The sequence below is a fragment of the Budorcas taxicolor genome, chromosome 15, assembly GCF_023091745.1.
Source record: "Budorcas taxicolor isolate Tak-1 chromosome 15, Takin1.1, whole genome shotgun sequence".
Lineage (NCBI taxonomy): Eukaryota > Metazoa > Chordata > Mammalia > Artiodactyla > Bovidae > Budorcas > Budorcas taxicolor.
The window spans coordinates 73,209,211-73,236,111 of NC_068924.1; the positions used below are offsets into that span (position 1 = coordinate 73,209,211).

Sequence of the window (26,901 nt, forward strand, 5' to 3'; positions counted from 1 at the left end):
TCAGAAACAGCCGCGTGGAGGCCGGAACTCAGGGCGGTGGCCAAGAGCCTCATAGTACTTTTCTGGCAGTGTAGAGCTGTCTTCTGTCCTCTTGTGTAGTCTTCTTAACAGCCCTGCGAGATGGGCAAGAGGTCGGGGAGGTAGGTAGAGCAGTTGTTATCTTTGCTTTGAGAAACTGAGCTGCAGAGAGAGGAAGTGAGCCCGTGGGTTGACATGCCGTCCCTGGGACCGCGTTCCCTCTAGAGTGTCGCTGTGCCTGTGATAGGAAGGGAGCCTGGGGACCGCGGGGGGTTCATGCTCACCTGTCTCCCTGGGGTGCTTGGCCCAAACACCCTAGGGGCCTAGGGAGCAGATACTTTTCCACGGGTGGATGGGGAGCAAGCAGAGGCCAAACTAGGCAGAGGGGTAGCAGGGCGGGGGAAGCTGGTAACTTTGCCGGCGGGGGGCTGTGTCCAAGCCCAGAGCTGCCGTCTTTCTCCGGGTTGTAATCATTCGCCCTTCTTTGTTTTTTTATCCCCCAAGATGATGAAGACGAGGAGACCCCCGGGCCCTCGAGGCAGCCACTGCGGGTGCCCCTGCGGCCTTCGCCGGAGGAAGAGGCCTGCCTGGCCAGGCCCACCCTGCTCCGTTCCTCCTCCTCCTCCGACCAGTCCGAGACGGTGGGCCCCAAGCCGGAGGCCCTGCCCCGGCCCTCGCCCCAGGCTGCCTGCAGGACCCCTCGGCCGCACCCCGGCCCGCCCAGCGCGGGCCTGGACTGGCAGCTCCTCCATGCCCACGCCCAGCAGACTGAGGTGTTCCGGCAGTTCTGCCAGGAGCTGGTGGCCGCGCACCGGGACCTAGCAAGCAGCATGCAGGCCATTGGCCAGGCCATGGCTGAGCTGAGCGGCCGCGTCAGCCAGGCGTGCCAGACGCTGATGGAGATCCGGGATGGGGTCCAGGCATCTCAGCGGGGGCCTGCCGGGACCACCCCCGTGGGCCCCAGCCCCCCAGCCGAGGCTCACCCGGTGGAGCCCCCAGAGGCGCCCCCAGTACCAGCTCCAGCACGGACTACCAGGTCTCGGAAGAGAAAGCACAATTTCTAAGCCGGCCAGTTTGCACTGGGAGGAAGAAAGCTGGAGGAGGGGCATCTGGCCTTGAGACGGGGGGGCCAGTCTCTCGTGTCCACCATCGATGACCTTGTAGGGTGCTGGGGGGACTGTCATCTCCTCACTGAATACAGGTTGGCTGCCCTGGGCTCAGCCCGACTCCCTCATCTTTGGCAGGTGCTCAAGATGCAGGAAAAACTGCCTGCTCAATGCTTGCTTGTCCTGGAAGGTCAGCCTCCTCTTGGTCTGCATCCCGCGGCAGCAGGCCTTGCAGGGAAGGGGGCTGCAAGAGCATCTCAATGGAATCCTGCTCTCCATCCTCAGGGCTGCTGTACCAGCCTCCCAGGCCCTGATTCTGCTGCTTTCGGGGGGCTGGGGCGGGGGGCAGCGAGGCCTGCGGATGGGCCAGCAGAGCTCAGCCCCTCCAGGAGGGGTCTGCCCTCCACTCCCCCAGGGCTCTGAGCCCCTGCCTTGGCCTTCTGCTTGCCCTCCGTGCGTGTGCGCGCGCACGCACGCGTGTGCTCAGCTGCCGTGCTTGCCTTTTGTGGGGCGGGGAGGAGAGCCAGGTGACGTCAGAGGAAGGGGAAGACAAGACCTGGTTATCGTAGAGCACTTTACGGTTCTCCGAGCGTGTGAGCTCGGTGGGTCCTCAGGACAGAGGAGGAGAGGCAGCCAAGTCAGGTGTTATGGTCATCATTACCACCATCCTCATCTGCATTTCATAGATGACAAATGAAACAGCATCATCTACTCGGGGGTGAGGGCAGAACCGGAAGTCGGACCTGTGGATTTTTCCAGCTCCCGTGCCAGAGGCCAGATCTAGACTTGGGAGGGGTGTTACTCCTTTCCTGCCCCTGCCAAGCCCTCTGGGTTTTGAGTGGGAGGCAACAGCAGCATTTAGGATGTGAGTCCACCCCCCCCCCACCCCCGCACCTACCGCTCCCTCCACCCTCCCCCCACCCCCCCAACCCCAACACTAAGGCTGACAGCCAGTGGCTGGGCAGAAGTAGGGTCCAAATCTCAGGATCTAGAAGGCAACCCCTCCCCTGGCTTTTAAAAGAACCCAGAACCCAGCAGGGCTCCTGACCCGTTCCAGGTTCCAGCATGCCATGCCTCCGCTTGCTTGGGCTGCCTACGCATTAGCTACACACATCTCAAAGCTTCGTGTTTGGTTTTGGAGTGTGGGGAAAGAGCCGGGTTCTTCGAGTTAGGGAGGGAGTTGGGGGTCGGGGGGTGGCAGTTGCAAGCTTAGCTCTGACATGGGTGCAGCTCAGCTCTGTGTCCTCTTTGCTCCCTGGCCTGAGGCTGCCATATATCCCCAGCTGCCCATCCTTCCACACCAGCCCCCTAGCGCCAGAGTGGGGTCTGGGAGGATCACTGTGCCCAGTCCCCGCCATGGCCGTTCCTGGAGTGCTGCTTCTAAACCCAGCCCGAGCTTTGCCCCGTGTTGGGAGAATGGAGGGCAACTGCAGTGTCCTGGGCTCCTTCTCCCGTTCTGTGGTTCTTTGGGGGTTCCTGATCCCCAGAAGTGAACACTCCCCTGTCTGACAGCCCGATGGCTTGACTATATTGCCTGGCATTACCCCACCCTCTGATGCTGGAATCAAAGATTGCCTTCCCAAGTATTTTTGTTAAGATGGCAATAAAAAGAATTGATCTCACACTTGGAACACACTTGGTCTCCAGCATCTTTCTTCGGTGTATGTTCTCTTTCTTCGCTTCCTGTGAAAACCTGAAGGCCCCCAAAGCAAGGGTTAGACGGCCGAGGGAAAACATGTTGGTGAGGGGGCTTGAGTGCCCCTGGCATTTTCCAGGTCCCATCAGCTCTCAGACAGACGCCCTGTGTTCAGCACCCTTAAAAGAAAGGAAAGGAATTGATGGGCTGAGGGAGGCAAGGCAGCCACATAAGAAATCGTTTCACTGTGTTTAATTTCTCTGCTCATCAAAAGTGAGATGTTGCTCAATGAATTTTACCTTTTGTCCCCTAAAAGTATGTTAGGGGTCCTGGGGGGAAAAGCCCCACTATTTCTGGCAGGAGACTCTGGAAGGGTCAGGGGCTGTCCATTTGCCAGGGTACCTCAGGGCCCCCTCTGAGACACTCACTTTTTTTGCTCACCTGCCCATTGATCTAGGTGTCTGACTGGTACAGGTAAAGCCCTGCTCACTCAGCTCTGAGATTTCTCATGAAGTGACTTCCTCTGGCTCCCCTGGGGAGTTTCTTCAGCAGGAAAGGGACCCCCTGACCTATGCATTGCCCTGGCTTATTTCCAGTCACAGGGAGAGAGTCTCCCAGGCAGGAAATGCCCAGGTCCTGACCAGGGATCCATCCACTTTCTGGAAGATTCCAGCCTGTCTTTGATCTCTTGGAATCTAGGTCCTCCTCTACCATTGCTGACCAAAAAGCAGGGTCATGGAAATGAAGATTATCCCATCTCCAGGAGATGCAAAGATGCTGTGAAACCAGGCCTGGGGGTCTTTCCCACCAAGGTCAAAGTGCTAAGTGGTGACTGGCTGACCTCTCCCTCTGGCCCTGGGGAGAGAAGAGGGCATGTAGGAAGCAGAAGGGACACAGAGATGCAAGGACTTGTCAACTTCAGATGGAAAAGTTTTCCGCTTCCTTTTCTTGGCTTCAGTGGGAATGTGGGGCTAGCAAGTTAAACAGGAAGGTGAAACTGGCGCCAGTGGATGGAAGTGAATGAACAGCCAGTTTCAGCCTTTAGATGGGGACATCGCTTCTAAGAGTCTGAGGCGGCCAGCCGTGCCGAGGGAGGGCTGGCTGGGCGGTGTTCTCTTAAAGTCCAGGTGAGGATCTAGGGGGTGAATGCCTGACCCAAAGACGTTCCCAGCCCAGAGACCTCAGTGCCTAGCAGAATACGGAGCCCAGCCTCTCCTCGGTCATTCCTTTCCTGTCTCTGCCTCGGGGCCTGGGCTGCTTCCTTTCCATCAGAGACAGAGCCACTGGGTGGGAGTGTCTGAACCTGGCCTTCCTCTATCCCCGCGGACAAAATAGATGCCCTGTAGGTTGTTTCCTCTCTTGAGTTGAAACTGATAGTTCATTTCCTGAGCCAGTTAGAAATTCTGGTGCACTTGATAAGACACAGTGGGTGAGGTCTGGAAAGTGTTGTCTTAGAGCTTATCTAGCCAATACCCAAAGTCAGCAAAGAGTTGGGAGTAAAAACAATCCATTATCATCATGAAAGTTTCAGTCCAGAACCACCCCACCACCATCACCACCACCACCACCCACCCCTTTGATTGCTTCAAAGGGCTTGAAAAACTGTCAAATAAGCACTAGCATTCACAGATCAGCCTGGGCTGTGCATTTTCTATCATCCTTCTGACATACTCTCTGCTTCCAGCCAACGAGGTAGTGACCTGGAAACAACAAATAGAAATATTTTCACTCCCTGGAAGCCTTCTGTTCCAGGAAGGGCCCTTGCTCACCTGCAGCCATGTGATGGGACAGGCGTGCTTCTTCATACGGGGGTTGTTGATGGAACAGGCATGCTTCTTCACATGGGGGTTGTTGATGGAACAGGCATGCTTCTTCATACGGGGGTTGTTGGGTGGGGACAGAGGGATTCTAGGAGTGGATCCAGCCATTTGGGTGTTACCGCAAAATACTTGAAAGTGGGAGACCTGGCTAGAAATAGTTGATGTTGCGACTTAGTTGGCTCCATTTAGCTTTACTTCAAAAATGATGTAACACAAACATCTTTTCAGGGGAATGGATTGTTTATGATTCACTGAGAGCTCCCATGTGTATCTTATTTCAAATGCCAACTTTCAGAACAACCAAATACAACAGGATGCTGAACCAGTTTTGATCTTTGAAGATACTTTGTGATCTATACAAAGTTTTGGAGTTCTCTTCCTAAATATTTTAATAATTTATTTAATTGAAATATAGTTGATTTACAGTGTTGTGTTGATTTCTACTGTGCAGCAAAGTAATTCAGTTATACCTACATATATATGTGTATGAGTGAAGTCGCTCAGTCATGTCCGACTCTTTGCGACCCCATGGACTGTAGCCTATCAGGCTTCTCTGTCCATGGGATTTTCCAGGCAAGAGTGCTGGAGTGGATTGCCATTTCCTTCTCCAGGGGATCTTCCCAACCCAGGAATCGAACCCAGGTCTCCCCATATGTGTATATATAGCTATATATATTCTTTTTCATATTCTTTGCCATTATGGTTTATCCCAGGATATCGATTATAGTTCCCTGTGCTAAGCAATGGGCTTCCCTAGTGGCTCAGCTGGTAAAGAATCCGCCTGCAATGCAGGAGACCTGGGTTCGATCCCTAGGTTGGGAAGATCCCCTGGAGAAGGGAAAGGCTCAGTAGGACCTTTCTTCCTAAGTATTGATTCTTGTTGGGTTAGTGAAGTGTGAGGAGGTAGAAAGGGAAATGGATTTCAGTCTTTCTAAACCTTCTGACATCTTCACCAGGTTGCTCTTTGGAATAAATCTCTGATCGTTCTGTGTTCCTCATCTACTTTTTTCTCTTCAAGTTGAATGTCAGAGAAAATAATTCTATCTTTTAGAGCTGGATAGCTGTTTAGAAACTGGAAAAAGGAAAGATTGTATGCTGTTTCCCTTGGGCTCTGTGATTCAAGTGAATCTTGTTAGAACAAAACATGAGTGAATGGCTCGCCTTCCATGTCAGGGAGTAGAAAAGTTTGATTTGCCTCAGTTCTGCTCCGTGCTGACCACTAGGCTGATTAATTTTGGATGTCAAATCCCAGGCTCTTGCTAAAATGGGGACTGGAAAAAGAGTTTGCACATTCAGAAGAAATCTCACGTATGAAGGAAAAACAGACTCCTGCAGTTGGGGAGTTGAGATTATATGTGAGGGGCGCTATGCCTGGGGTGCCAAGATGCGGATTCCCAAAGCTGCTGGCCACCAGGACTGTCCCCACTGCCACCCTGTACTGGACTTGGCATTTGTACTGGAATTGGCTTTTTTAGGGGGTGGGGAAGAGGGATTGACAGTAATAATTGCTTATTAAGGAAGGCTTGGAAAGTTCAGAAAATTATAAAGTAGAACCATCTATAAAGGCTAATCACTGCTAAAACATTGGCATATTTCAAGTGGTTTACCAGGCTTGTTTTTAAAGCACGATTAGAACCATAATACACCAGTCCTATTGTTTCCACTTTGCATTATATCGGGACCGTTTTTCCACGTCATAAAAGATTCTTTGAAAAGATTTTTCTGTAGATGAGTAACATTCCAGCATACAAATATACCACGGTTTATTAAATCGTTTCTCTGGTTTTAGACATTTAGATGCTTTTGCACTATTATAAGCAGTGAAACAAGTCTGTTGTGTGCAGAGTTTGCATTCTTGATCCACATCTTAACATTTTGGATTTTTTTTTTTCTTAATTTTACAAAAACTGTGGGAAAATCCACATAACATAAAATTTACCATTTTAAGTGTAAAGTTCAGTAGTATTAAGTACATTCACAGTGTTGGACTAACAGCACCAGCATCCGTCTCCAGAACCCTTTTCATCTTCCCCAGCTGAACTCTGTACCCATCGAACGCTGACTCCCTGCTCCCCCTCCCCCAGCCCCTGGCAACCACCGTTCTACTTTCTGACTCTGTGAATTTGACGACTCACAGAAGTGGAATCATATGCTATGTGTTGTTTTGTGGCCGGCTTATTTCACTTAGTATGTGTCTTCAAGAATCGTTCCTGTTGTAGCATGGATCAGAATTTCCTTCCTTTTTATGGCTATTATTCCACTGGGGGTATATACCACATCTTGTTTATCCATTCATCCATCAGTGGACACTTGGGTTACTTCCACATTTTGACTCTTGTGCGTAATGCTGCTGTGAACGTGAATGAACAAATACTTGTTGAAGTCCGTGTTGCCAGCTTGTTTCCCAAAGGGTTGTGCCAGTTTATTCTCCACCATTAGAATGGGAAACCCTAGTCTTGCCACCTTTACCAGTACAGACCTGATCACTTAAAAAATTATTTGTGCCAATGATACAATGTGCTACTTTGTGCCTCTTTTCTTATCAGTGATGCTGAATACTTTCATTTATTCATCATCCATTTGGATTTTTTTCTGTGAACTATGGTTTCCCTCAGACTGTTACAAGTACAATTCTCTGGGCTGGGCCAGTCAGACAGACTTTGATTTCTTCCCTAGCTTTTGAGACAAATCATAGCATAAGGAAAAGAAGGGTGTGTTTTCTGGCAGGGGGCGATGATTGCTTTACAATGTTGTGTTAGTCTCTGCTGAACAATGAAGTGGATCAGCTGTGTGTATACATACATCTCCTCCCTCATGGACCTCCCTTTTTTGACTGCAAATTTCCTAGGCACTTGGATAGTACAGAACCCTAAAACGCCAAATAATGTCCTCTTGTCCTTTTGATCTGTACATCTTCACCTCCCTGCAAATGTTGCATCATCTCACCTTCTGGAGGTGAGTGAGGTGGCAGGTTGGATATTGGAGATGTCATTTCAGGGAGAATGGGTGAGAGCTGCAAATTCTAAGGGTTCGACAGAACTCTGAAAGTTTTCTGGGCATTGCTAAGTTGGTGCTTTACATGCCCACAAAGGAGCCATGAGTTCTAGTGGGAAAAGCATAGACCTCAATGCTCTATTTCCCATTTATTAACAGTGTGACCTTAAGCAAGTGACTTAGCCTCTCCGAGTCTCAGTTTCCTTACCTGAAAATGACTTAGATTAAGTGGTTGCAGCTCACCTTTCCTTGCCTCTTATTTACCTATCTCCCTTGGGCATCCTTTTATTTTTTCCTTTTAAGACTTTGACCTTTAGGATTCATTCATTGATCTCGTGGGCACCCCTGTCACATCAGTTCCTCCTGCTAGGCTTTGTGACGTACTGGAAACAATTCAGGGACCTCACCCTTACCACCATCAGAGGCCTGTGGGTATCTGGGAGGCCCTGCAGTTAAAAGTTAGTGAAGAGGGGGATTCCCTGGCAGTCCAGTGGTTAAAGCTTTGCCTTCCAACGCAAGGGGTGCAGGTTTGATTCCCACTAGGGGAGCTAAGTTCCCACATGCCTTGTGGCCAAAAAACACGTAAAATAGAGGCAGTTTTGAAACAAATTCAATAAAGACTTAAGAAAAAAAGTTCGTGAAAAATAGCTTTCCAGTCACCTGTCTATCTGGGGTTGAATCTTACGTTTACCAGAACCTAGGAGGTGGGCAGGGCAGGCGTCATTTCCAGTCTCGGCAAACAGATTCTTAGAGGTACAGAGGCTTGCTTGAAGTCACACCAGACAGCGAGACAAGGGACTGGCTCCAGCTGGAGTGCCTGTCCTCCCAAGGGCAGCTGCCCTGTAGAGTTTGGCAGGTGCCCACATGTGCATGGACATCCAGCCACCGGCACCTGCCCAGCACCGTGCCTGGTACCAGCAGGCACTCGCCCAAGAGTGGCCCGCGCCTTCTCACCTATCCCCCTCGCCCCCAGGTACGTGGTCATCTCCCGGGAGGAGAGGGAGCAGAACCTGCTGGCCTTCCAGCACAGCGAGCGCATCTACTTCCGGGCCTGCCGGGACATCCGGCCGGGCGAGCGGCTACGTGTCTGGTACAGTGAGGACTACATGAAGCGCCTGCACAGCATGTCCCAGGAGACCATCCACCGCAACCTGGCCCGAGGTGAGTGTCCACACGTGGGGGTGGGCCACGCCCACCACCGAGCCCCAGCGAGGCCAGAAATGCTTCTGTAGGTGCTTCTAGGCAATCCGATGGGAAACACTGTGCACGGGGGAGACCCGGAGGAACTCAGGGAGACTGACGGGCTAGATTGGAGCAGCTGCTCTGGGGTGGACCAGCGGCACCTCAGTGTGTCCTCCTCCCCCAGACAGGGTCAGGAGCCCTATTATAGATGTTTCAGAGCATGAGGGAGTGAGAACGTCTCCAGTGCCAATAATATAATCAAAATTGATTCTGTTTCCCCAAGTCAGATTGATGGAAGGATGTTGTAAACTGCCCCTGGCTCGATCATAGCAGCAATAACAGGTGGTATTTACTAAGTACTTCATATGTGCTAAACGTGTTTTCTACAGTGTCCTGTGTAATCATTTCCATTAGCACCTGCTCTGTGAATGTGTGGTGAGAATTAGATGGATAATATACATGCTAATGATAGCATGTGGATTATTCTCTCCATCTTACAAGTGTAGACACTGCACAGCAGATAAATACAGTGACTCACTCATCAGATAAATACAGTGGTCAGCAGGGGCAGAGTTAGGCTCCTAACCCATGTCTGTCTCAGTCCAGGATCTGAGCTCTAACCTACAGCGTTGTCTGGCCTCCCGGACAAAACCAGTTTCTTCCTCCTTCCTCCTCGTCTCATTCCTAGCTGTTCTAATGATACGCTATGAAAAAACAGTTTCTCTTAGAAGAAGAAGGTTGGAGAGAGGTGGGAAGGTGAGTTTATACATGGATCATAGCCTGGTGGGTGGGTGTCCATCCAGGCTCCATTTAAACGAATCATTTGAAAGTGGTTTAAAATATCCCCCAGCTCCTAGTCCTTTGCCTCTTTTAGTCCATCCTCAGCCATGCCAGTGCAAATGGGCGAGCCCAGGTCATTTTTCCAACAGGACCTTCCTTGAACTAAAACCACATATCCAAAGACCCAGAGTCCATCTGGTCCTGGGAACCAAACCCTACACCCAAGCCTCACTATATCATGTTTCTGACCAACCTACTTATTCTAAATAAAGCTTCATTTGGACTATGAAGAGAAATGATGAAAAAGGAGTGAGAAGGACCCATTGGAATGACGCTATCTTCAAAATCAAAACAGAGCAAAGCAAATTGTGGACACTGAGAACACAGCTGCTACCTGACTTGGTAAAAGGTATCTGGTGATTGGATGGGCAGTGAGAGGAGACCCAATAGATACACTCATCTCTTGTCCTCTTTGGAGCTGGGTGTTGGGCACATATTTGCCAATGACACTTGGGAAGGCATGTTTTCATGACGTGATTGCAATGGTTCCCATTTGATCTCCGGAGATGCCATGTATGAAAGTGTCTGGTACAGATTAGGTGCTCAATAAATCTTTGTTGAATGGATAAAAGAAGAAATGAATGAAGACTGTCAGGAAATCTCCAAAAGAATCTTGTAATCAGAAGAAGAGAAAACCAAGCTGTATCTGAGGACACAGGTTCCATCCCTTGGCCAGGATCTTCTTGAATTCTTCTGGATCTGTAATGTCTTTTTTCCCCAGTGTCTTCTCCAAAGCACCTCGAGCTACATCATCCTCAGAGAGCCCTGAGACCCAAGGGGAATGCTCAGAGAAGGGCATGAGCTTTCAGGAGTGGCTCAAAGGAGTGTGGCAGACAGACTTGAAATCTGTCTGCCAAGATGTGTGCAGATACAGGAGGATGGAGTGTCGATTCCTGGCCAGACTGAGAAGTAGGAAATAGGCAGGAAACTGAAGCCACGATGGGCAGGGTCAGAGCACAGGATGGACTTGGCCCTGAAGCCCTTGGGAGCAGCCATGGGCTCAGTGTCCTTTAGATGTATCCATGTAGCCTGTAGTTCTGGCAGCCTCTGATACAGTTAGCGGTGTCTGAGATCTGTGTGCCTGTCCTGCTCTGGAGGGGGGAATCCCCCACGCTCAACCACTTAAGGTCTTACATGGAAGGAGACTTCTTTGTAATTGGAGGTTGGAGCCCTGCTAAAGTCCAGAGCTTGAATTATTAGTCCTTATTAAGTAGGAACTCTCACTGGGGGCTCAAGTGGTAAAGAATCCTCCTGCCAAAGCAGGAGATGCAAGAGATGCGGGTTCGATCCCTGGGTTGGGAAGATCCCCTGGGGACAGAAATGGCAACCCACTCCACTATTCTTGCCTGGGAAATCCCGTGGACAGAGGAGACTGGCAGGCTACAGTCCATAGGGTCACTAAGAGTTGGGCACAACTGAGTGACTGAGCAGCTTTAAGTAGGAATATTAGTTGGAGCCCAGAACTGCTTCCTAAAGAGCATAAATTATTCCTTTGTGGTTATATTTTAAGAACAGGATGCATCTATACATGTATTCAAAGACTTCATTTGTTATTTGTCCACTTTGGGTCATTGATTTACTTTGTGGTGTTTCCCCCATGTTTTGTGGAGGCTTTAGAATCAATTTCATAATGTTTTAAGGTCTTCTTTGACCCACAGATTTTTTTTCTGTGAGCCTTGACCCCAAAGAAATCTCCTGCTCATCCTAGAAAATTTGAATAACCTTGTCCTTGAGCAGGCAGCATCCACACATCTATAGCAATTTGCGCAACTGTATTAGCCATTTTGAAGAATCAGGCTAACATAATATATTGTTGGGGAGTTCACCAAGGTCTTTGACATCATTTACATGATAGAAAGAAATAGAAGAGGAAACGTCAGAATTGTCAGGTAAGGAAACACAGCGGCTGTATTTTGAGCGTGCGTTGTGGCCACGCGTCCTGCTTTATCATGCTAGAGGCTGTCATCTTGGAGCCCACAGCAGCTGTTGGTGTCCCTGACTTCCCTTTTCTTCCTGCCTTGGTCATCAGTGAGACCCACAGAGGTTCAGGCCATGCTTCCTCACATCATCCTATCTTCCGGTTACTGGAAGAATTAGGAAGGACAGTTGCTATAAGATGCACTTTGCCCTAAGGGATAGTCAGGGAGGAGGAAGAAGTGGGAGTCAGTGCTTTGTGTACCTTTTACCAAGTTGGGCTTCCCTGGTGGTTCAGACAGTAAAGAATCTTCCTGTAAGGCACGAGACACAGGTTTGATCCCTGGATCAGGAAGATCCCTGGAGAAGGAAATGACAACCCACTCCAGTATTCTTGCCTGGAGAATTCCATGGACAAAGGAGCCTGGCAGACTACAGTTCATGGGATCCCAAAGAGTCAGACATGACTGAGCGACTATGAAGTGGAAGTAGCCATCTTCCAATTGCTAAGACTGGAGGGGAAGCCTGGAGGCATGAGAGCTCCTGCACTTAGCTGAGCTACGTTGCCACCCACTCAGCTTATCACGTGGGATGTCGTCTTTTAGGATGACAGGATGGCGAGTTCCTTAACTTCCAACTCCCCACGCCCACAGCATTTGCTCAACTTATAAACATATCTGGGTTTGATCTCTGGGTTGGGAAGATCCCCTAGAGAAGGGAACGGCTTACTCAGTCCAGTATTCTTGCCTGGAGAATCCCATGGACTCTATAGGCCATGGGGTCGCTAAGAGTCAGACACAACTGAGGGACTTTCACTTTCACTTGTGGATACTTAAGGCTACGTTGAAACTGCCTCTTTAAAAGGAGTTCTCGCCACTTTTTGGGGTCCTTTGACTCCAGACCCCGTGATCCATTTCTGTTTCTTTCTACCATGTAAATGATGTCAAAGACCTTGGTAAACTCCCCAACCGTATGTTAGGTTAGCCCGATTCTTCACTGAGTAATCTGCCCCGCTTTTGCCACACCTGCTGCAGCAGGCCAGGCCCAGAGGGATGCATCAAGCGACTTCCTGACAGGAGCACTTTGTTTTCTGTTGGTTTCTCCTCTTCGGGGCTTTTCCCCACTTCCTCACACCCTGGTTTTCCTTCCTAGGAGAGAAGAGGTTGCAGAAGGAGAAGTCTGAGCAGGCTCTGGATAACCCAGAAGACCTGAGGGGTCCCCTTCAGCTCCCCGTGTTGAGACAGGGCAAAAGTCCCTACAAGCGTGGCTTTGACGAGGGGGACATGCACCCCCAGGCCAAGAAGAAGAAAATTGACCTCATTTTCAAGGATGTGTTGGAGGCCTCACTGGAATCCGCAAAGGTAGAAGCCCACCAGCTCGCACTGAGCACTTCCCTGGTCATCAGGAAGGTCCCCAAGCAGCAGAATGATGCCTACGGCCAGTGTGCCATGATGATGTCGCACGGCGTGCAGAATGCCAGTCGGACCCAGGGGGACGGGGACTGGAAGATCCCCCAAGGGGCTGCCAAGGAGGCAGGCCCCCTGGAGGACGAAGAGGAGGAGCCTTCGTCGTTCAAGGCCGACAGTCCCGCCGAGGCCTCTCTTGCATCCGACCCTCCTGAGCTGCCCACCACCTCCTTTTGCCCTAACTGTATTCGCCTAAAGAAGAAGGTCCGGGAACTCCAGGCCGAACTAGACATGCTTAAGTCTGGCACGCTTCCTGAGCCCCCCACCTTGCCAGCGCAGGTCCTGGAGCTCCCCGAGTTCTCAGACCCCGCAGGTAAGTTGGTGTGGATGAAATTGTTGTCCGAGGGAGGAACGTGCGGTGGACAGTGTGGAGGGGGGCCAGGCGCTCCCTGGGGGTGCCCCCTTCAGGGAGAGGCCTGGGAACTCAGAGGTGGGCACCGGTCACAGTCCACGCCCTCAGCTGCCTCCGACAGGCCGCCTTGCAGCTCCGTGGGGGCTTCATGTCTTGCCCTTGTATCCTCCATGTCAATAAAGGAAATTCCGCTGCAGGAGGGGGTGTGTGCTGTGTTCTTGACCCGTTGCCTTTCTCCGGTATCTTACCCCAAAGCCCAGTTTCTAAACTCAGTCTTTCTCTTCTCTCCCAGTCCCAGGCAGGGTGTCCTGTGGGGGAGAGCCCCCGGCCTTCCTGATGGGAATGCAGGACAATGACCTCCCTTTGCCCATTTCTCTTGGCTGCCTGGATCTTTTAGGGTTGCTCAACCACAAGGAAAGTTTCTCACTACACAGCTGAATTAGAGATTTACACAGCACTTCCTTTTTAACCACACCCCTTAGCTCAGAATGAGGGGTTGCAGCTCTTCCAAACCTGTGTCTTAACTGCATTCTGATCCCCAGCTCACTTGGGGCCCCAGCCGCCTTCCTTTGAGGGCACCTTAGTGGTGTGACAAATGAGTCCCACGTCCTCGCGGTCCCGCTGTGAAACCTGGGACATGCTCTATTCCTCCACGGGCTCGGCTCTCCTAGTTTTCCTCTTCGGTGGATACAGAATATTTAGGTTCCTTGAGCTCACGCTTGTGGAGGGTGAGGGCAGGCAGCCTGGAGCGTGGTGGTGGCCACCGGGGCTAATCCACAAAGAGGATGAGACATGCATGGATGACAAGGATGCTTATAAATGAATTCCAGGCTGGAATTCAGTCTGTTTCACAGAATATGACAGTTGCCTTCTGGACCTATTTCCTTCATTTTGGAAACATCTATGTGTTTGTTTGTTTGTTTTTTCTTCCCAGCAGATGTAACGGGTTCCTTTCCCATTTGTCTTCCAGCCTCAGAGAGCATGGTCTCCGGCCCGGCCATCATGGAGGATGACGACCAGGAGGTCGATTCCGCAGACGAGTCCGTCTCCAACGATATTATGACGGCCACCGACGAGCCCTCCAAGATGTCCTCGGCCGCCGGGCGCCGGATCCGGCGCTTCAAGCAGGAGTGGCTGAAGAAGTTCTGGTTCCTGCGGTACTCCCCGACCCTCAACGAGATGTGGTGCCACGTCTGCCGCCAGTACACGGTGCAGTCCTCGCGCACCTCCGCCTTCATCATCGGCTCCAAGCAGTTCAAGATCCACACCATCAAGCTGCACAGCCAGAGCAACCTGCACAAGAAGTGCCTGCAGCTCTACAAGCTCCGCATGCACCCCGAGAAGACGGAGGAGATGTGTCGAAACATGACCCTGCTCTTCAACACCGCCTACCACCTCGCCCTGGAGGGCCGGCCGTACCTGGACTTCCGGCCGCTGGCCGAGCTGCTGCGGAAGTGCGAGCTCAAGGTGGTGGACCAGTACATGAACGAGGGAGACTGCCAGATCCTCATCCATCACATCGCCCGGGCGCTGCGCGAAGACCTGGTGGAGCGCATCCGCCAGTCGCCATGCCTCAGCATCATCTTGGACGGGCAGAGCGATGACCTGCTGGCCGACACGGTGGCGGTCTATGTCCAGTACACCAGCAGCGACGGGCCCCCGGCCACGGAGTTCCTGTCCCTGCAGGAGCTGGGGTTCTCCAGCACAGAGAGCTATCTGCAGGCGCTGGACCGGGCCTTTTCCGCCTTGGGCATCCGCTTGCAGGACGAGAAGCCCACCGTGGGCTTGGGCATAGACGGGGCCAACGTCACAGCCAGCCTACGGGCCAGCATGTTCATGACGATCCGCAAGACGCTGCCCTGGCTGCTGTGCCTGCCCTTCATGGTGCACCGGCCCCATCTAGAGATCTTGGACGCCATCAGCGGGAAGGAGCTCCCCTGCCTGGAGGAGCTGGAGAACAACCTGAAGCAGCTGCTCAGTTTCTACCGCTATTCGCCCCGCCTCATGTGCGAGCTGCGGTCCACGGCGTCCACGCTGTGCGAGGAGACCGAGTTCCTGGGGGACATCCGGGCCGTGCGGTGGATCATCGGTGAGCAGAACGTCCTCAATGCCCTCATCAAGGACTACCTGGAGGTGGTCGCCCACCTCAAGGACGTCAGCAGCCAGACCCAGCGGGCGGACGCCTCGGCCATCGCCCTGGCCCTGCTGCAGTTCCTCATGGACTACCAGTCCATCAAGCTCATCTACTTCCTTCTGGATGTGATCGCCGTGCTCTCGCGCCTGGCCTACGTCTTCCAGGGCGAATACCTGCTGGTGTCCCAGGTGGACGACAAGATCGAGGAGGCCATCCAGGAGATCAGCCGGCTGGCTGACTCCCCCGGGGAATACCTGCAGGAGTTCGAGGAGAACTTCCGGGAGAGCTTCAACGGGATCGCCATGAAGAACCTCAGGGTGGCTGAAGCCAAGTTCCAGTCCATCCGGGAGAAGATCTGCCAGAAGACCCAAGTGATCCTAGCTCAGAGGTTTGATTCCCGCAGCCGGATCTTTGTGAAGGCCTGCCAGGTGTTCGACCTGGCCGCCTGGCCCCGGAATAGCGACGAGCTCCTGAGCTATGGCAAGGAGGACATGGTTCAGATCTTTGACCACCTGGAGGCCATCCCTACCTTCTCCCGGGATGTCTGCAGGGAAGGGCTGGACCCCCGGGGGAGTCTGCTGATGGAGTGGCGGGAACTCAAGGCTGATTACTATACCAAAAACGGCTTCAAAGACCTGATCGGCCACATTTCCAAGTACAAGCAGCGGTTTCCGCTCTTGAACAAGATCATCCAGGTCCTCAAAGTCCTCCCCACCTCCACCGCTTGCTGCGAGAAAGGCCGAAACGCCCTGCAGCGAGTTCGCAAAAACCACCGCTCCCGCCTGACTCTGGAGCAACTCAGCGACCTGTTGACCATTGCTGTCAACGGCCCTCCCATCGCCAACTTCGATGCCAAGCGAGCCCTGGACAGCTGGTTCGAGGAGAAGTCTGGCAACAGCTACGCACTGTCCGCCGAGGTCCTCAGCAGGATGTCTGCCCTGGAGCAGAAGCCGGTGCTGCAGACCGCGGACCACGGGTCAGAGTTTTATCCGGATATTTAGGAAGCTGGCGTTGCAGAGTTCACTAAGCTGTTGAATATTTTTTTAATCTATACTCATAAGCTTTGATATATTATATAAATATATATTATATATATCTATAAAAACCCACACTGAAAAAAAATTTAAAAACCAAGGTGACACGTCCACCAGAAGCTACTGGGAGTTTTCAGATTGGAATAATGTCGGAAACTGACTCTTGTCTACAAAATTTGGCAGCTGTAACACACGTGGAAACTCATTTTCACTCACAGAAGCATGTGCTGGGGCTACACAGGCTCCCACCTGACTGTCAACCAACTCGCATAAGCTAAAATGACGGGTCAGTCATCGCATTTAGGTAGCTCATTTTGTTTATGTTCTTCTTTGGGAGTCGAGGGGTTTGGGTTTGGGTGTATGTTCTTGCCTTTTTTTTTTTTTTTCTTGTTTGGTTTTATGAGGGGGATCTCTTGGCCTCTTGGCTGACATGCTGGTCTGGCAGAATCAGACCTCTGATCTTTGGATAGGGTGAGCTGGGTATCCGGATCAGGGTTTTCGACTTTTTCCCCCTCCCACCCGGCTTGAGAGGTTTTCATTCATTCCCTGATGAGCGTTCCTTCACTGTCTCTGAATCAGAAGTGTCGGTCAGACTGTGACACCTGCCAGTCCCCACCTGTGTCACCTCTCCCGTCCCTGGGCTGTTGAGTCCCTCCTTCCAGTCCCCTGGATCCTAAATATTTTACCTGTTATACTGAAGGCAAAACTGCCTCACAACGGAGCTTGAAATCCTGGGGAAAAGGGAGGACGTGAGCCCTTTGCATTCCTGTTTTTTACCTGGTGTGGGAGACCATAACAGAATTCCATTCAGATCCAGGGAATGTGGGGGAAATGCAGAGCCAAGAAGTCCAGACCCCAGTACAGCAACGATTTTTGGCTAAACAGACGTAAAATGAAAACATGTATTCAATTTTCATGAATTATTTATACTCTGTCTTTATAATCGTATAATGTGTTTGGGGGTATATTATTTTTTCCTTTAATAATCGAGAAATGCCTGCTAGAGTTCAGTGGCAGGAGATGTCAATGCAAGTTGTGCCCTGGGTTATGCATAACTCTGATGAGAGTCTCTAGAGATTGGATTCTTTTTTTGCAATAAGGCTGACGGCAAGCCCTGCAGCCTGGCAGGAAGGTAGTGGAAAAGTGGGGAATGCGTCTATGCCTGCAAACGCTTCCTTTTTTGAACAGGGTAGAGATGTCCTCAAAGAAAGGAATAAACAAGAAGTCAGACGGGACTCTCAAGGCATCAGCCTACACACACACACACACACACACACACACACACACATACATACATACACAGCTGAGATATAAGCTTTAGAAATAGCCACTTGCCTACTCCCTAAGGCAAGTAGTGGTTTCATCTAGAGGAGTCTTGATCAATGCTCTTTTGTTCATTTAATTACCAGTATACCTCGCAGGGGAGTTTTTGAGTTTTTTTTAAACAAATGTGCGTGAGCTGTTAAAAACTTCTGTCCGTGTTCCCACATCTGATGTGTGCATATCTGATCTGCAGAGGTCCTACGTTGTGGATGCAGGTTATATTTGGGGGAAGGGAGGAAGACCTGCATTGTCTATAGTCTGTCTATAGGAGCCACCCCTCTCATTTGGCAGAGGGTGGGCAAAGGATGGGATGATCTGGCCACAGGCAAGGCCTCGGTGTCCCCAACCTGCTTGGCTCAGACATTAGAAGACTGTGGTGGTTTCCTCCCTTCTTGGTTTATCTTGTCTCTGAGGCCTCATGCCACCGATGAGAGCCGGAGTGGAACTGTCAGCGACACTGAACACGTCACCCCTTCTTCCTTGTCCCGCCAGACCTTCACCCCCCACAGACCCCCTCCCCCCACCCCCATGGTCTTGGTGCTATGATAACTTTAGAATCATTGCTGCTAGTCAATAGCTTTTCATTATATAAATATATTATATATATTATATATTATTTTTGAAACTTTTTTTGTTTTCAACAGTGATGTAGCATGTTAAAACAAAACAAAACAAAACCAACTGGTTTTCTCCGACTGTCCTACTGCCAGGCCTCATATGCTGCCTTCTTCAACAAATCAATGCACCCCTGCCTGGTGACATTCACCCCTCATCCCCGCTCCCCAGTCTCACACGCTTTCCCACCCTCCTCTGAACTAGGAGAGAGTTAGCAGGAACCTGCAAGGAAAGACCCAAAGCCCTTTCTCCAGCTTTGAAATTCCCAACCTCATGCATGTCACTTTAAGCCGATGTCTTCTCCTGCCATCCCCCTTGTCCGATCAGGGTCAGTATCTGTGGTCAAGTGCAAAGCACAAGGGTCCACCTTTCTCTCCTCGACTTCCTCTCCACCGCGCACCCAATCCACCAGGTCTGTGGGAGAGCTCCCTCTGGACATCACACAGACTGAGATGGGTCGAGGGGGAACAGAGATGACTGGCAGGGTGGGCCTCCATAGGGGTCAGAAACAGTAGTCGAGGTCCTTTCTTCTAGCCAACAGATGCCTTACGCCTCCCCCTGCGCACCCCTGCGCCTCCCCACCCACAACATCAGCAGACAGGGAGTCATCCCCTAGACCACCACTCATCTGAAAACCAGGAGGAAAGACTCGCTGATGACTGCCTGAGTACTGTGGCAGGGCCACAACCGTTTGCTCTCAGGAGGCCATGGCCAAAATTAGCTCCAGTTTTTATCCAGAGGGGAAAGATTCCTTTGGGCCAATGCCAGTGTCTACCGTATCATTTCAGAGGAGCGGGAGCCGGCCACCCAGGCTCCAGACCTCGGAGAGGATGGGCTCTCTGGAGGTTCTCGAAGTTTGGGAAGGCATCTCGAAAACTCCAGGTGCTCATGGCAGTCTGAAGGCCACTTTGCCTGGGGACAGGGAGCAATTTGGGTGACACACCACTACAATTGACACAGAGTCTTTACCCTCAGAATTTCCAGTGTTTTTATCCTGTGAATGCTGTGTGCAATTACCCGTGGTTTTCACCCCAGGCGTTTCCACTCTCTGCCTCTGAGAAGGACTCCTAGGGTGTGGGGACTCTTGGGGTCTGCCCACCTGCTTGGGCAGTCTAACCTCTCACCGATGAGTATAAAAAGCTGTGGCCAGGTGATCCTTGCATGCTGATAGACAAGAGACAGAGCCCTTAAATTCAACCCCTGGCTTAGGAGTGACAACCATTGACTTAGAAAAAAAAAAATGCTTGTGTCTCTGGAGTCAAGCTTGTCCTCATTGAGTTGACCAGTTAGTGATTTTCTTCGGTTCATGGAGTGGGTGGGAAATGAGATCAAGTTTGTCGCCGATGGTGCCAAGCAGATACATCGCAGAGCTTGGGAGCCAGAAACCCTTGTAATTAAAAATGGTCTGCTTTTCCTCAATGGAGGGAAAAAACAAAAAGACCCTTTGCCGTCTTGTCTGTGAAATATGAGGCAGCCCAGCCCTGTCTGCAACTCTTGCCACTTGCCAATTTTCAAGTTTCACCTGCCTGGTTGGGTATTACAATCTGGGCATCCATAACACCAGCTATTTTTTTGTTTGTTTGTTTCTTTCTCCTTGGATGGCCGCTGGGCACATCTAGTGCTGGGCAGACCATCATTTTTCATCCTCACTGAAGGATGAGCGGAGGCTCTATCTCCTGGATCCCTGGTTAGTTGCATTCAGCGCTGAGCCCTGAATCTAGGGCGGTTGGAGGTCTCCACCCTGGCTCCCACCTAGTGTTTCCCTGTTGAGTTGTCTTGCTGAGGCCCCTCTCCTTGACTTGCTTATGTTGCCCCTTTGACTTGGAGAATGGACCTTGTAATTATTTAAGGTGGTGTTTAAATATTTTCCATTTGTTTTGAAGTGTTGCCAAGAAGGAAAAAATAGGCAAAAGTGTGTCGAGTGCTGAAAATGATTGCAGAGGCTGAAGTGGACCAGACTTGGCCCAGCCTGGACTATGGAGTGGGCGCTATTTTGACTATTTACCTGGAGCCTCGTGGGGTCCAGAAAGTGGCTTGGGGGTTGAAACAGAACTTCTCGATTCCTTCCCCTCTGTTTTCTCACCTGTAGGCACAGGAATTCTGTACCTAGAGCTCGTTGTGGCTTCCGGTCTGATTTCCAAGTAGAATTCATGTTCTTTCTTGGTCCCTACACCCAGTTTGGACAGAAGGCTCTGGCCCTCATCCCCTCTCGCCCTTTCAAGCAGCAGGCCAGCCTGGGACAGCCAAAGCAAGGAGGCCAGGCCTCCTTAGATGAGAAAGGCATGTTCACAAGGCAGGTGAGCTTGGGACAGCCCCATTTCCACCGCCAGCCTCCCCGGGGGAGGTGGGGCTGGCTCATGGCTTCTGGGCTGGCTTCCTCCTCCAGTCTTGAGGAGGGAAGATTATGTCCAGAGATCCGCAGGGGCCCTTCTCCTGCTTGGAGAAAGGCCTCTCTGCTCTCTGTGGACAAGGTGCTTTAGCTGAGTGTTTGGAGCTGTAATATTTTAAGAAACCTTTGAGGTGATCTTTGTGTGTTAGCCAGAGGGAGAAAAAGTGCCCTTTCGGGAGGAAAAATGGTACGGCCCTCCTCTTTCATCTGGCCCTCCCCACCCCCACCCCATCCCTTCAAGTGGTATCGCCCTGGAAATACCTATGCAATCCAGTCTCCCTAGGAGAGTGCATGGAAGCAGGGGTCTGTGCAGTGTATAACACAAATGCTACACTTATATATTGTACATATGGACATATGCAGTGCGTATACACACAGAGTAAGAGATGAAATCACGTCTATATATCTATAAATAATATCCTATATATTTATACATTTCTATGTTTTAAATAGATATAAAAAATAGAGTCTATAGAGAGCTGGGAGAGCAGCGGGAAAGCCTGTCGCTGTGTTGTGAGAAGACGGAGGACATGGAGCCTTTGCAGGGGCACCTGGGGCAGCTGAGCAGGCGGGGTTTGCTGGGAATGGGGCCTCTTACCCGGAGTGTTGGAGAGGAGAGTAGCCAGGCCCCGGCCCTCTCCCGTGCACTTTTCTCTCCTTTTCCACACGCAGGCTTAGTCTGAGGTCGAAAGGAGATCCTCACCCCCTGGGCTCCCTCCAGAAATGTCCCCTTTGCCCCCCAACAAGCCTCCGCTTGGGTGGTCCCTGCTGCCCAGCAGTAGGATGTGGCCTCTGACCCCATGGGAGAGGGACCCTGCACAATTTCCCCCGATACCCACTCCCCGACAAGAACGAGCAGCACTGGTAGCGATAGGAAAGCTGCCAATGGGACCGAGACGGGTCCAGGAGAGATGCCGCCGCCCCCACCTCCCCACTTTAGATGCTTTTTGCTGCCCCCCACCCCCGCCCTGGAGGCCAAACCTCTGAAGTACAGCCGTCCTGGCCTCCCTCACCCACTCTTTCATTGCCTGCCAGGGCAGCATCACCAGTCAGCGCTGCCCACCATCCAGAGGCTTTCCGGCTAGGGCGGGGGTGGGTGGGGGGGTGTCAACTAATGGGAAAGGGTGAGAGAGACATTTCTGCACACTCATAAATTCAGTGGCAACTCAAGTTCAGAAGCGGGGCTTTGGCCCAGCCCACTTTGCACAGCTGCTGCTGCTGGCTGCACTCAGGACAGAGCCCCCCACCCTCTCCTGTGCCCAGTGACCCCCTGGCCCCACCTGCCAGGCAGGTCTAGTTCACGTACACTGTTCTGATTCTGTGACTCGAGGCAGAGGCTGAGCCAGATGCCCCAAGCTCATCCAAGCTCATCCACTTCCGCCGGGGAGGGCGCCTCCCTCGGCTTGGCCCAGCCCCTGCTCCTGGATGGCCGGGACTTCTGGGGGCCCGAGGGGGCACTGGTGCCACCGGCTGCGTGACGAAGGGCCTATGCAGCCCTGACGGGATCAGAAATCCGTTTCACTTCCAGGTTTCTCTCACAATTGTTTCTTTCCCCGCTGGGGAGGTAGAGGAGGAGGGGCCGATGGGGCCACAGAGGATGGGAGATAGAGGGCGGCCACACCCTCTGCCCTCTAGGCCAGCCTCTGCCTTTTGGGCTCGTCTCCGAGCCTCCTCTGACCTCCGTCCTACACTTCCATACCATTTACCAAGGTACCTCAGTCTCCAGCAGAGCCCCCCATACCTGCAGTCTGGGGTGGGGGGTATCTGTTCTGCCAGTGCCCACCTCTTCCCACTCCATGTCCACCCTGGTCTCCGTGAGCCACCGCTAGCTGCCAACCGGGCCTCCGAACACCCTCCAGTGCCTGGCTCAAGAGAGGCCAGGCCTGGCCCGAGCCTTCCCCCCGCTGCGGGGGGTCAGGCCCGTGGCCAGGGGGTGGGCATCCTCGGGTAGCAATCCCACAATGCACTGTACCTCAGAGAGAGAGCATCCTCGGGGCATCAAGGGCGCCGGGCCCTCCGTCCAGAGGAGGACGGCCGGTCACTACACTGCTCCCCAAAAGACAAGGGCCAGGCTGCCCTCGGGGCACCCTCAGTTTCTTCACTTTTGTCTCTCTGGAAGAGCCAGCAGTCTGATTCCGTCTTTTTCAGCCCCGTCGTCTCTCTCCTCCTCTCCACCCCCACGCTGCTGAACCATTTCATTTCAATCACAGAGGAAAATAAAGTGGGGGAGGGGGGGAATACCTAGGAGTCTATTATCACATACATATTAATATGTTAATACTTTCTTTCTTAAAAAAAAAAACCCTCGATGTTCTTATTTTGCAGACTACGCTTTATAGTACCTGTGTGACGGGGCCTAGGACACTGGATACAAATAGAGCTATGTTGGTTTATCATAATATGTACGCAGAAACTTTCCTTTTGTCATATTATCCTTGTAATGTAAGAAGATTGTTAATAAAAGCATTTAAATTTACTCACCGAGGTCGGATCTCTGCCTTCTTGTCTTTCTCCCACCCCGTGCCCAGGGTGATTCAGAATGAGTCCCATGCTTGGGTGTCAGGTGAGATTGCCTGCCTGCTCCCTGGTCAGAAGCAATTGGAAGAGGCCTTCTAAGTCCTATCCCTGCTGTTCTTACTTTTCCACTATTCAAGGCTACCTCCAGCTGGTAACCTACACATCTCACCCACCCGTCTGGCCAAAGAGAGGTGTCACCAAAACCATTTAAAATAAATCTCTCGCCCCCACACACATTTACCCCACAAAATTCTCAGAGCTATTGCAGATGAGACAGGCAGGCAGGCAGGCAAAGTCGCTTCAGTCGTGTCTGATTCTGTGTGACCCTAGGGACTGCTGCAGTCTGCCCAACTCCTCTGTCCATGGGATTCTCCAGGCAAGAATACTGGAATGGGTTGCCATGCCCTCCTGCAGGGGATCTTGGATGAACAGTGTTCTAATTCTCCATCCAACTACCTGCATGATTCTCCACTGGCAAACTTCTTCCCCAGGGAGGGTCCTTCCCAACAGTTTCTAATGGCACTGGTACGGGGGTGAGTGATAAGTGATGTTTGGCACAAATTGTCTTAGAAAGATGGGCATACATTGGAGAAAAATGTAGAAAAGTGTTTGTAGTGTTTCCTCCTGGGTGCTGAGCTCTCCTCTCAGCTCCTTTCCGCTCCAGCCCAGCTTCCGGTCACGGGCCGATCCTCTCCTCTTTTCTGAACCTCTACCTGCTCAGTGCCTGCCATCGTCCCTCCAGCCCCTCGGTGACTCAGAGCTTCCTGTCGTGAAGGCCATTCCACAGTCTCCGCAGAATGTTCGCTTCTCTTCTTTTCCCAGGGCAGAAAGAGCAAACGGGTACAGCTGTCCACGTCTAATCAGCCCAGGTGAACTGGGGTCGGCCCCGCCCCACTGCTGGCCATTGGATCTGACCTACACTTGCAGCTGGGAGGCAAGGGAAAAATAAATCTTCCATTGGCCCTGAGCTGGGTCTCCCCAAAGCAAGGCTTGGAGGATGTGGCAAGAGGGGAGGCCCAGTCCACTTCCGCTCCTCCCTCTCCACAGCTGCCCCCAGCTTCCCTCTCCAAGGTTCAAAAGACAAGTTGAGTTCACCCCAGAGAGAAGACTCAGGGAACTGGCCTGAAGACCCATTGCTATGTGAGTTTCTACAGTGACCCTTTGAAAACACAGACCCAGTCGTGGTGGCTTCCCAGTTCAGGACCCTCTAAAGGTTTCCCATCACTCCCATCCCAAAGTCCTGATCACAACCCATCAGTCTGCGTGGTCCAGCCCCTGCCAGCCTCTTAGCCTCCTGGTTCCTTCTCTGCCCGTGCTCCCTGGCCTCCTCTCTGTTGCCCCAAGCTCACAGAGCTCCCTTCCATCGCAGGACTTCCCAGCTCAGTGTGCCCCCTGTCTGAGATGGTTTTCCCCAGGACAGTTGCCTGGCTGAGCTCTTTTCTTCTTTTAAGTGTCAGATAAAATGTCTCCTTTTCAGGGGGTCTTTCCTGATCACACCCTCTAAATAGCCACCCTTGAGGCATTATTCATCTTTCCTCCTGATGTTTTCATTCACAGATCTTATCTCCAGTTTTCAGCTATGTAACTGACATGTGTGTATGCCTGTGTGTGTATTCTATGTCTGGTCTTCCTCCTTTAGACCATGAAGTCCACAATAGAAAAGTAGAGACTTTTTAATACCACTGTGTGTGGTTGCTATCACATCCTCACATAATAGGCACCTAATCAGTGTTCAGAAGCTCCAATACTTTGGCCACCTGATGCGAAGAACTGACTCATTGGGAAAGACCCTGATGCTGGGAAAGATTGAAGGCAGGAGGAGAAGGGGACGACAGAGGATGAGATGGTTGGATGGCATCACCGACTCATTGGACATGAATATGAGCAAGCTCCGGGAGTTGGTGATTGACAGGGAAGCCTGGCGTGCTGCAGTTCATGGGGTCGCGAAGAGTTGGACATGACTGAGCAACTGAACTGAATTGAATCCGTGTTTATTGAAGGGATGAATGAATGAGTGTAACTTTCACTCGCCTGATGAAAGTGCAGTCCCAGCAATGCTGTGTTTGTCACAGTAGAGACCTCAGATGCCTCCACTTTTCCTGTCTCTCTCTCAGTTCCCTCACTTGACTAGGGGACCCCTGCACCTGACCGCTGGCAACATCTGGCCCCAACCCAGCCCTTTCTCTACAGAGCGGAGGTGGCACCTGAGGCGCTTACTTGAGTTCTCTTCCACCCCAACTAGCACTTGTCCTTTGGACAGTGTCTCATGGCCCTCGGGCAGGTGCTCCCAGGTCTTCTTAGGGAAGAGAATCTTTCCAGTCCCTTCCAGCGTGGCAACTGTTTGTGTTCGTGGTTTCAGATAGCCTTTTTAAACAACTGCCTATGCATCTGTTGCCTTTCCAGTAAAGACTCTGCTCACGGGCTGTAAACCACAGCCTGGACTTTAGGGTTAGAGCAGTGTTGTTCAGCTGTAAGTCATGTCTGATTCTTTATGACCCCTTGGACTGCAGCATGCCAGGCTTCCCTGTCCTTTTCAGTCTCCCGGAGTTTGTTCAGATCCATGTCCATTGAGTCAGTGATGCTACCCAACAATCTTATCCTCTGTTGCCCCCTTCTCTTTTTGCCCTCCATCTGTCCCAGAATCAGGGTCTTTTGCAATGAGCTGGCTCTTCACATCAGATGGCCAAAAGATGGGAGCTTCAACTTCACCATCAGTCCTTCCAATGAATATTCAGGGTTGATTTCCTTTAGGATTAATTGACTGGTTGGATCTCCTTGAAGTCCAAGGGACTCTCAAGAGTCATCAACACCATAATTCAAAAGCTTCAGTTCTTTAGCCCTCGGCCTTCGTTATGGTCCAACTGTCACATTCATACCGGACTACTGAAAACACTATAGCTTTGACTATATGGAACTTTGTCGGCAAAGTGATGTCTCTGCTTTTTAATATGCTGTCTAGGATTGTCACAGTTTTGAGTGGTACCAGCTTCAAATGTCCCCCTCGGCCTCTTACAAGCTGCGAGACCTTGGACAAATCACGTATCTGAGTCTGCATTTTCTGGGCTCAGCACAGAGCAGAGACAACATGATAAGCAGGATCATTATCGTCATTACTGTTACCTCTCACATCAGGGTGAAGTAGATGCTAAGAAGCCTAGGTTTCCCTTTTTTCACCTAGAATTCCAGGGCCTAGCCTGGCTGAGGGAGTGCCTGTTACTTTTCAATACAGAGCCACCAGTACCTATCTCAGAGCTGGAGTGGCAAACTCTGCCTTGACCCTCCTTTCCTTCTCAGCCTGGAGAGAGGACTTCAGGGCACCATCTTCTGGTTGAGAGCTCAATTCACCTGATCCTTGAGGGCAGAGACCACAAAGAGAGATGGTTTGCTTTTGGTGGGGAAAACCAGGTTTCTCCTGGCTTGTTCCTGCTTTGAATCCCTGCGTTTCTAAAACAGGATTCTGCCATCATCCGCTTGTCCTGAGACACCAAGGAAGAACGTTGGGAAACTGGGATGGGAAGCCAGGCTCCAGCCACTCTGCCTTGAGAAGAGACTTCACCCGGC

General features: G+C 51.5%; 1 protein-coding gene across 1 annotated transcript in view; it reads left to right on the plus strand.

The window, feature by feature from the left end:
• Positions 1-16,463, plus strand: part of PRDM11 (PR/SET domain 11) — a 48,411-nt gene extending 31,948 nt beyond the window's left edge. The window contains exons 5-7 of the mRNA XM_052653184.1: positions 8,548-8,735; positions 12,663-13,289; positions 14,299-16,463. Coding sequence (XP_052509144.1) covers positions 8,548-8,735; positions 12,663-13,289; positions 14,299-16,463 — 2,980 coding nt within the window. The remainder of the gene's footprint in view (positions 1-8,547; positions 8,736-12,662; positions 13,290-14,298) is intronic.
• Positions 16,464-26,901: the final 10,438 nt, after the last annotated feature.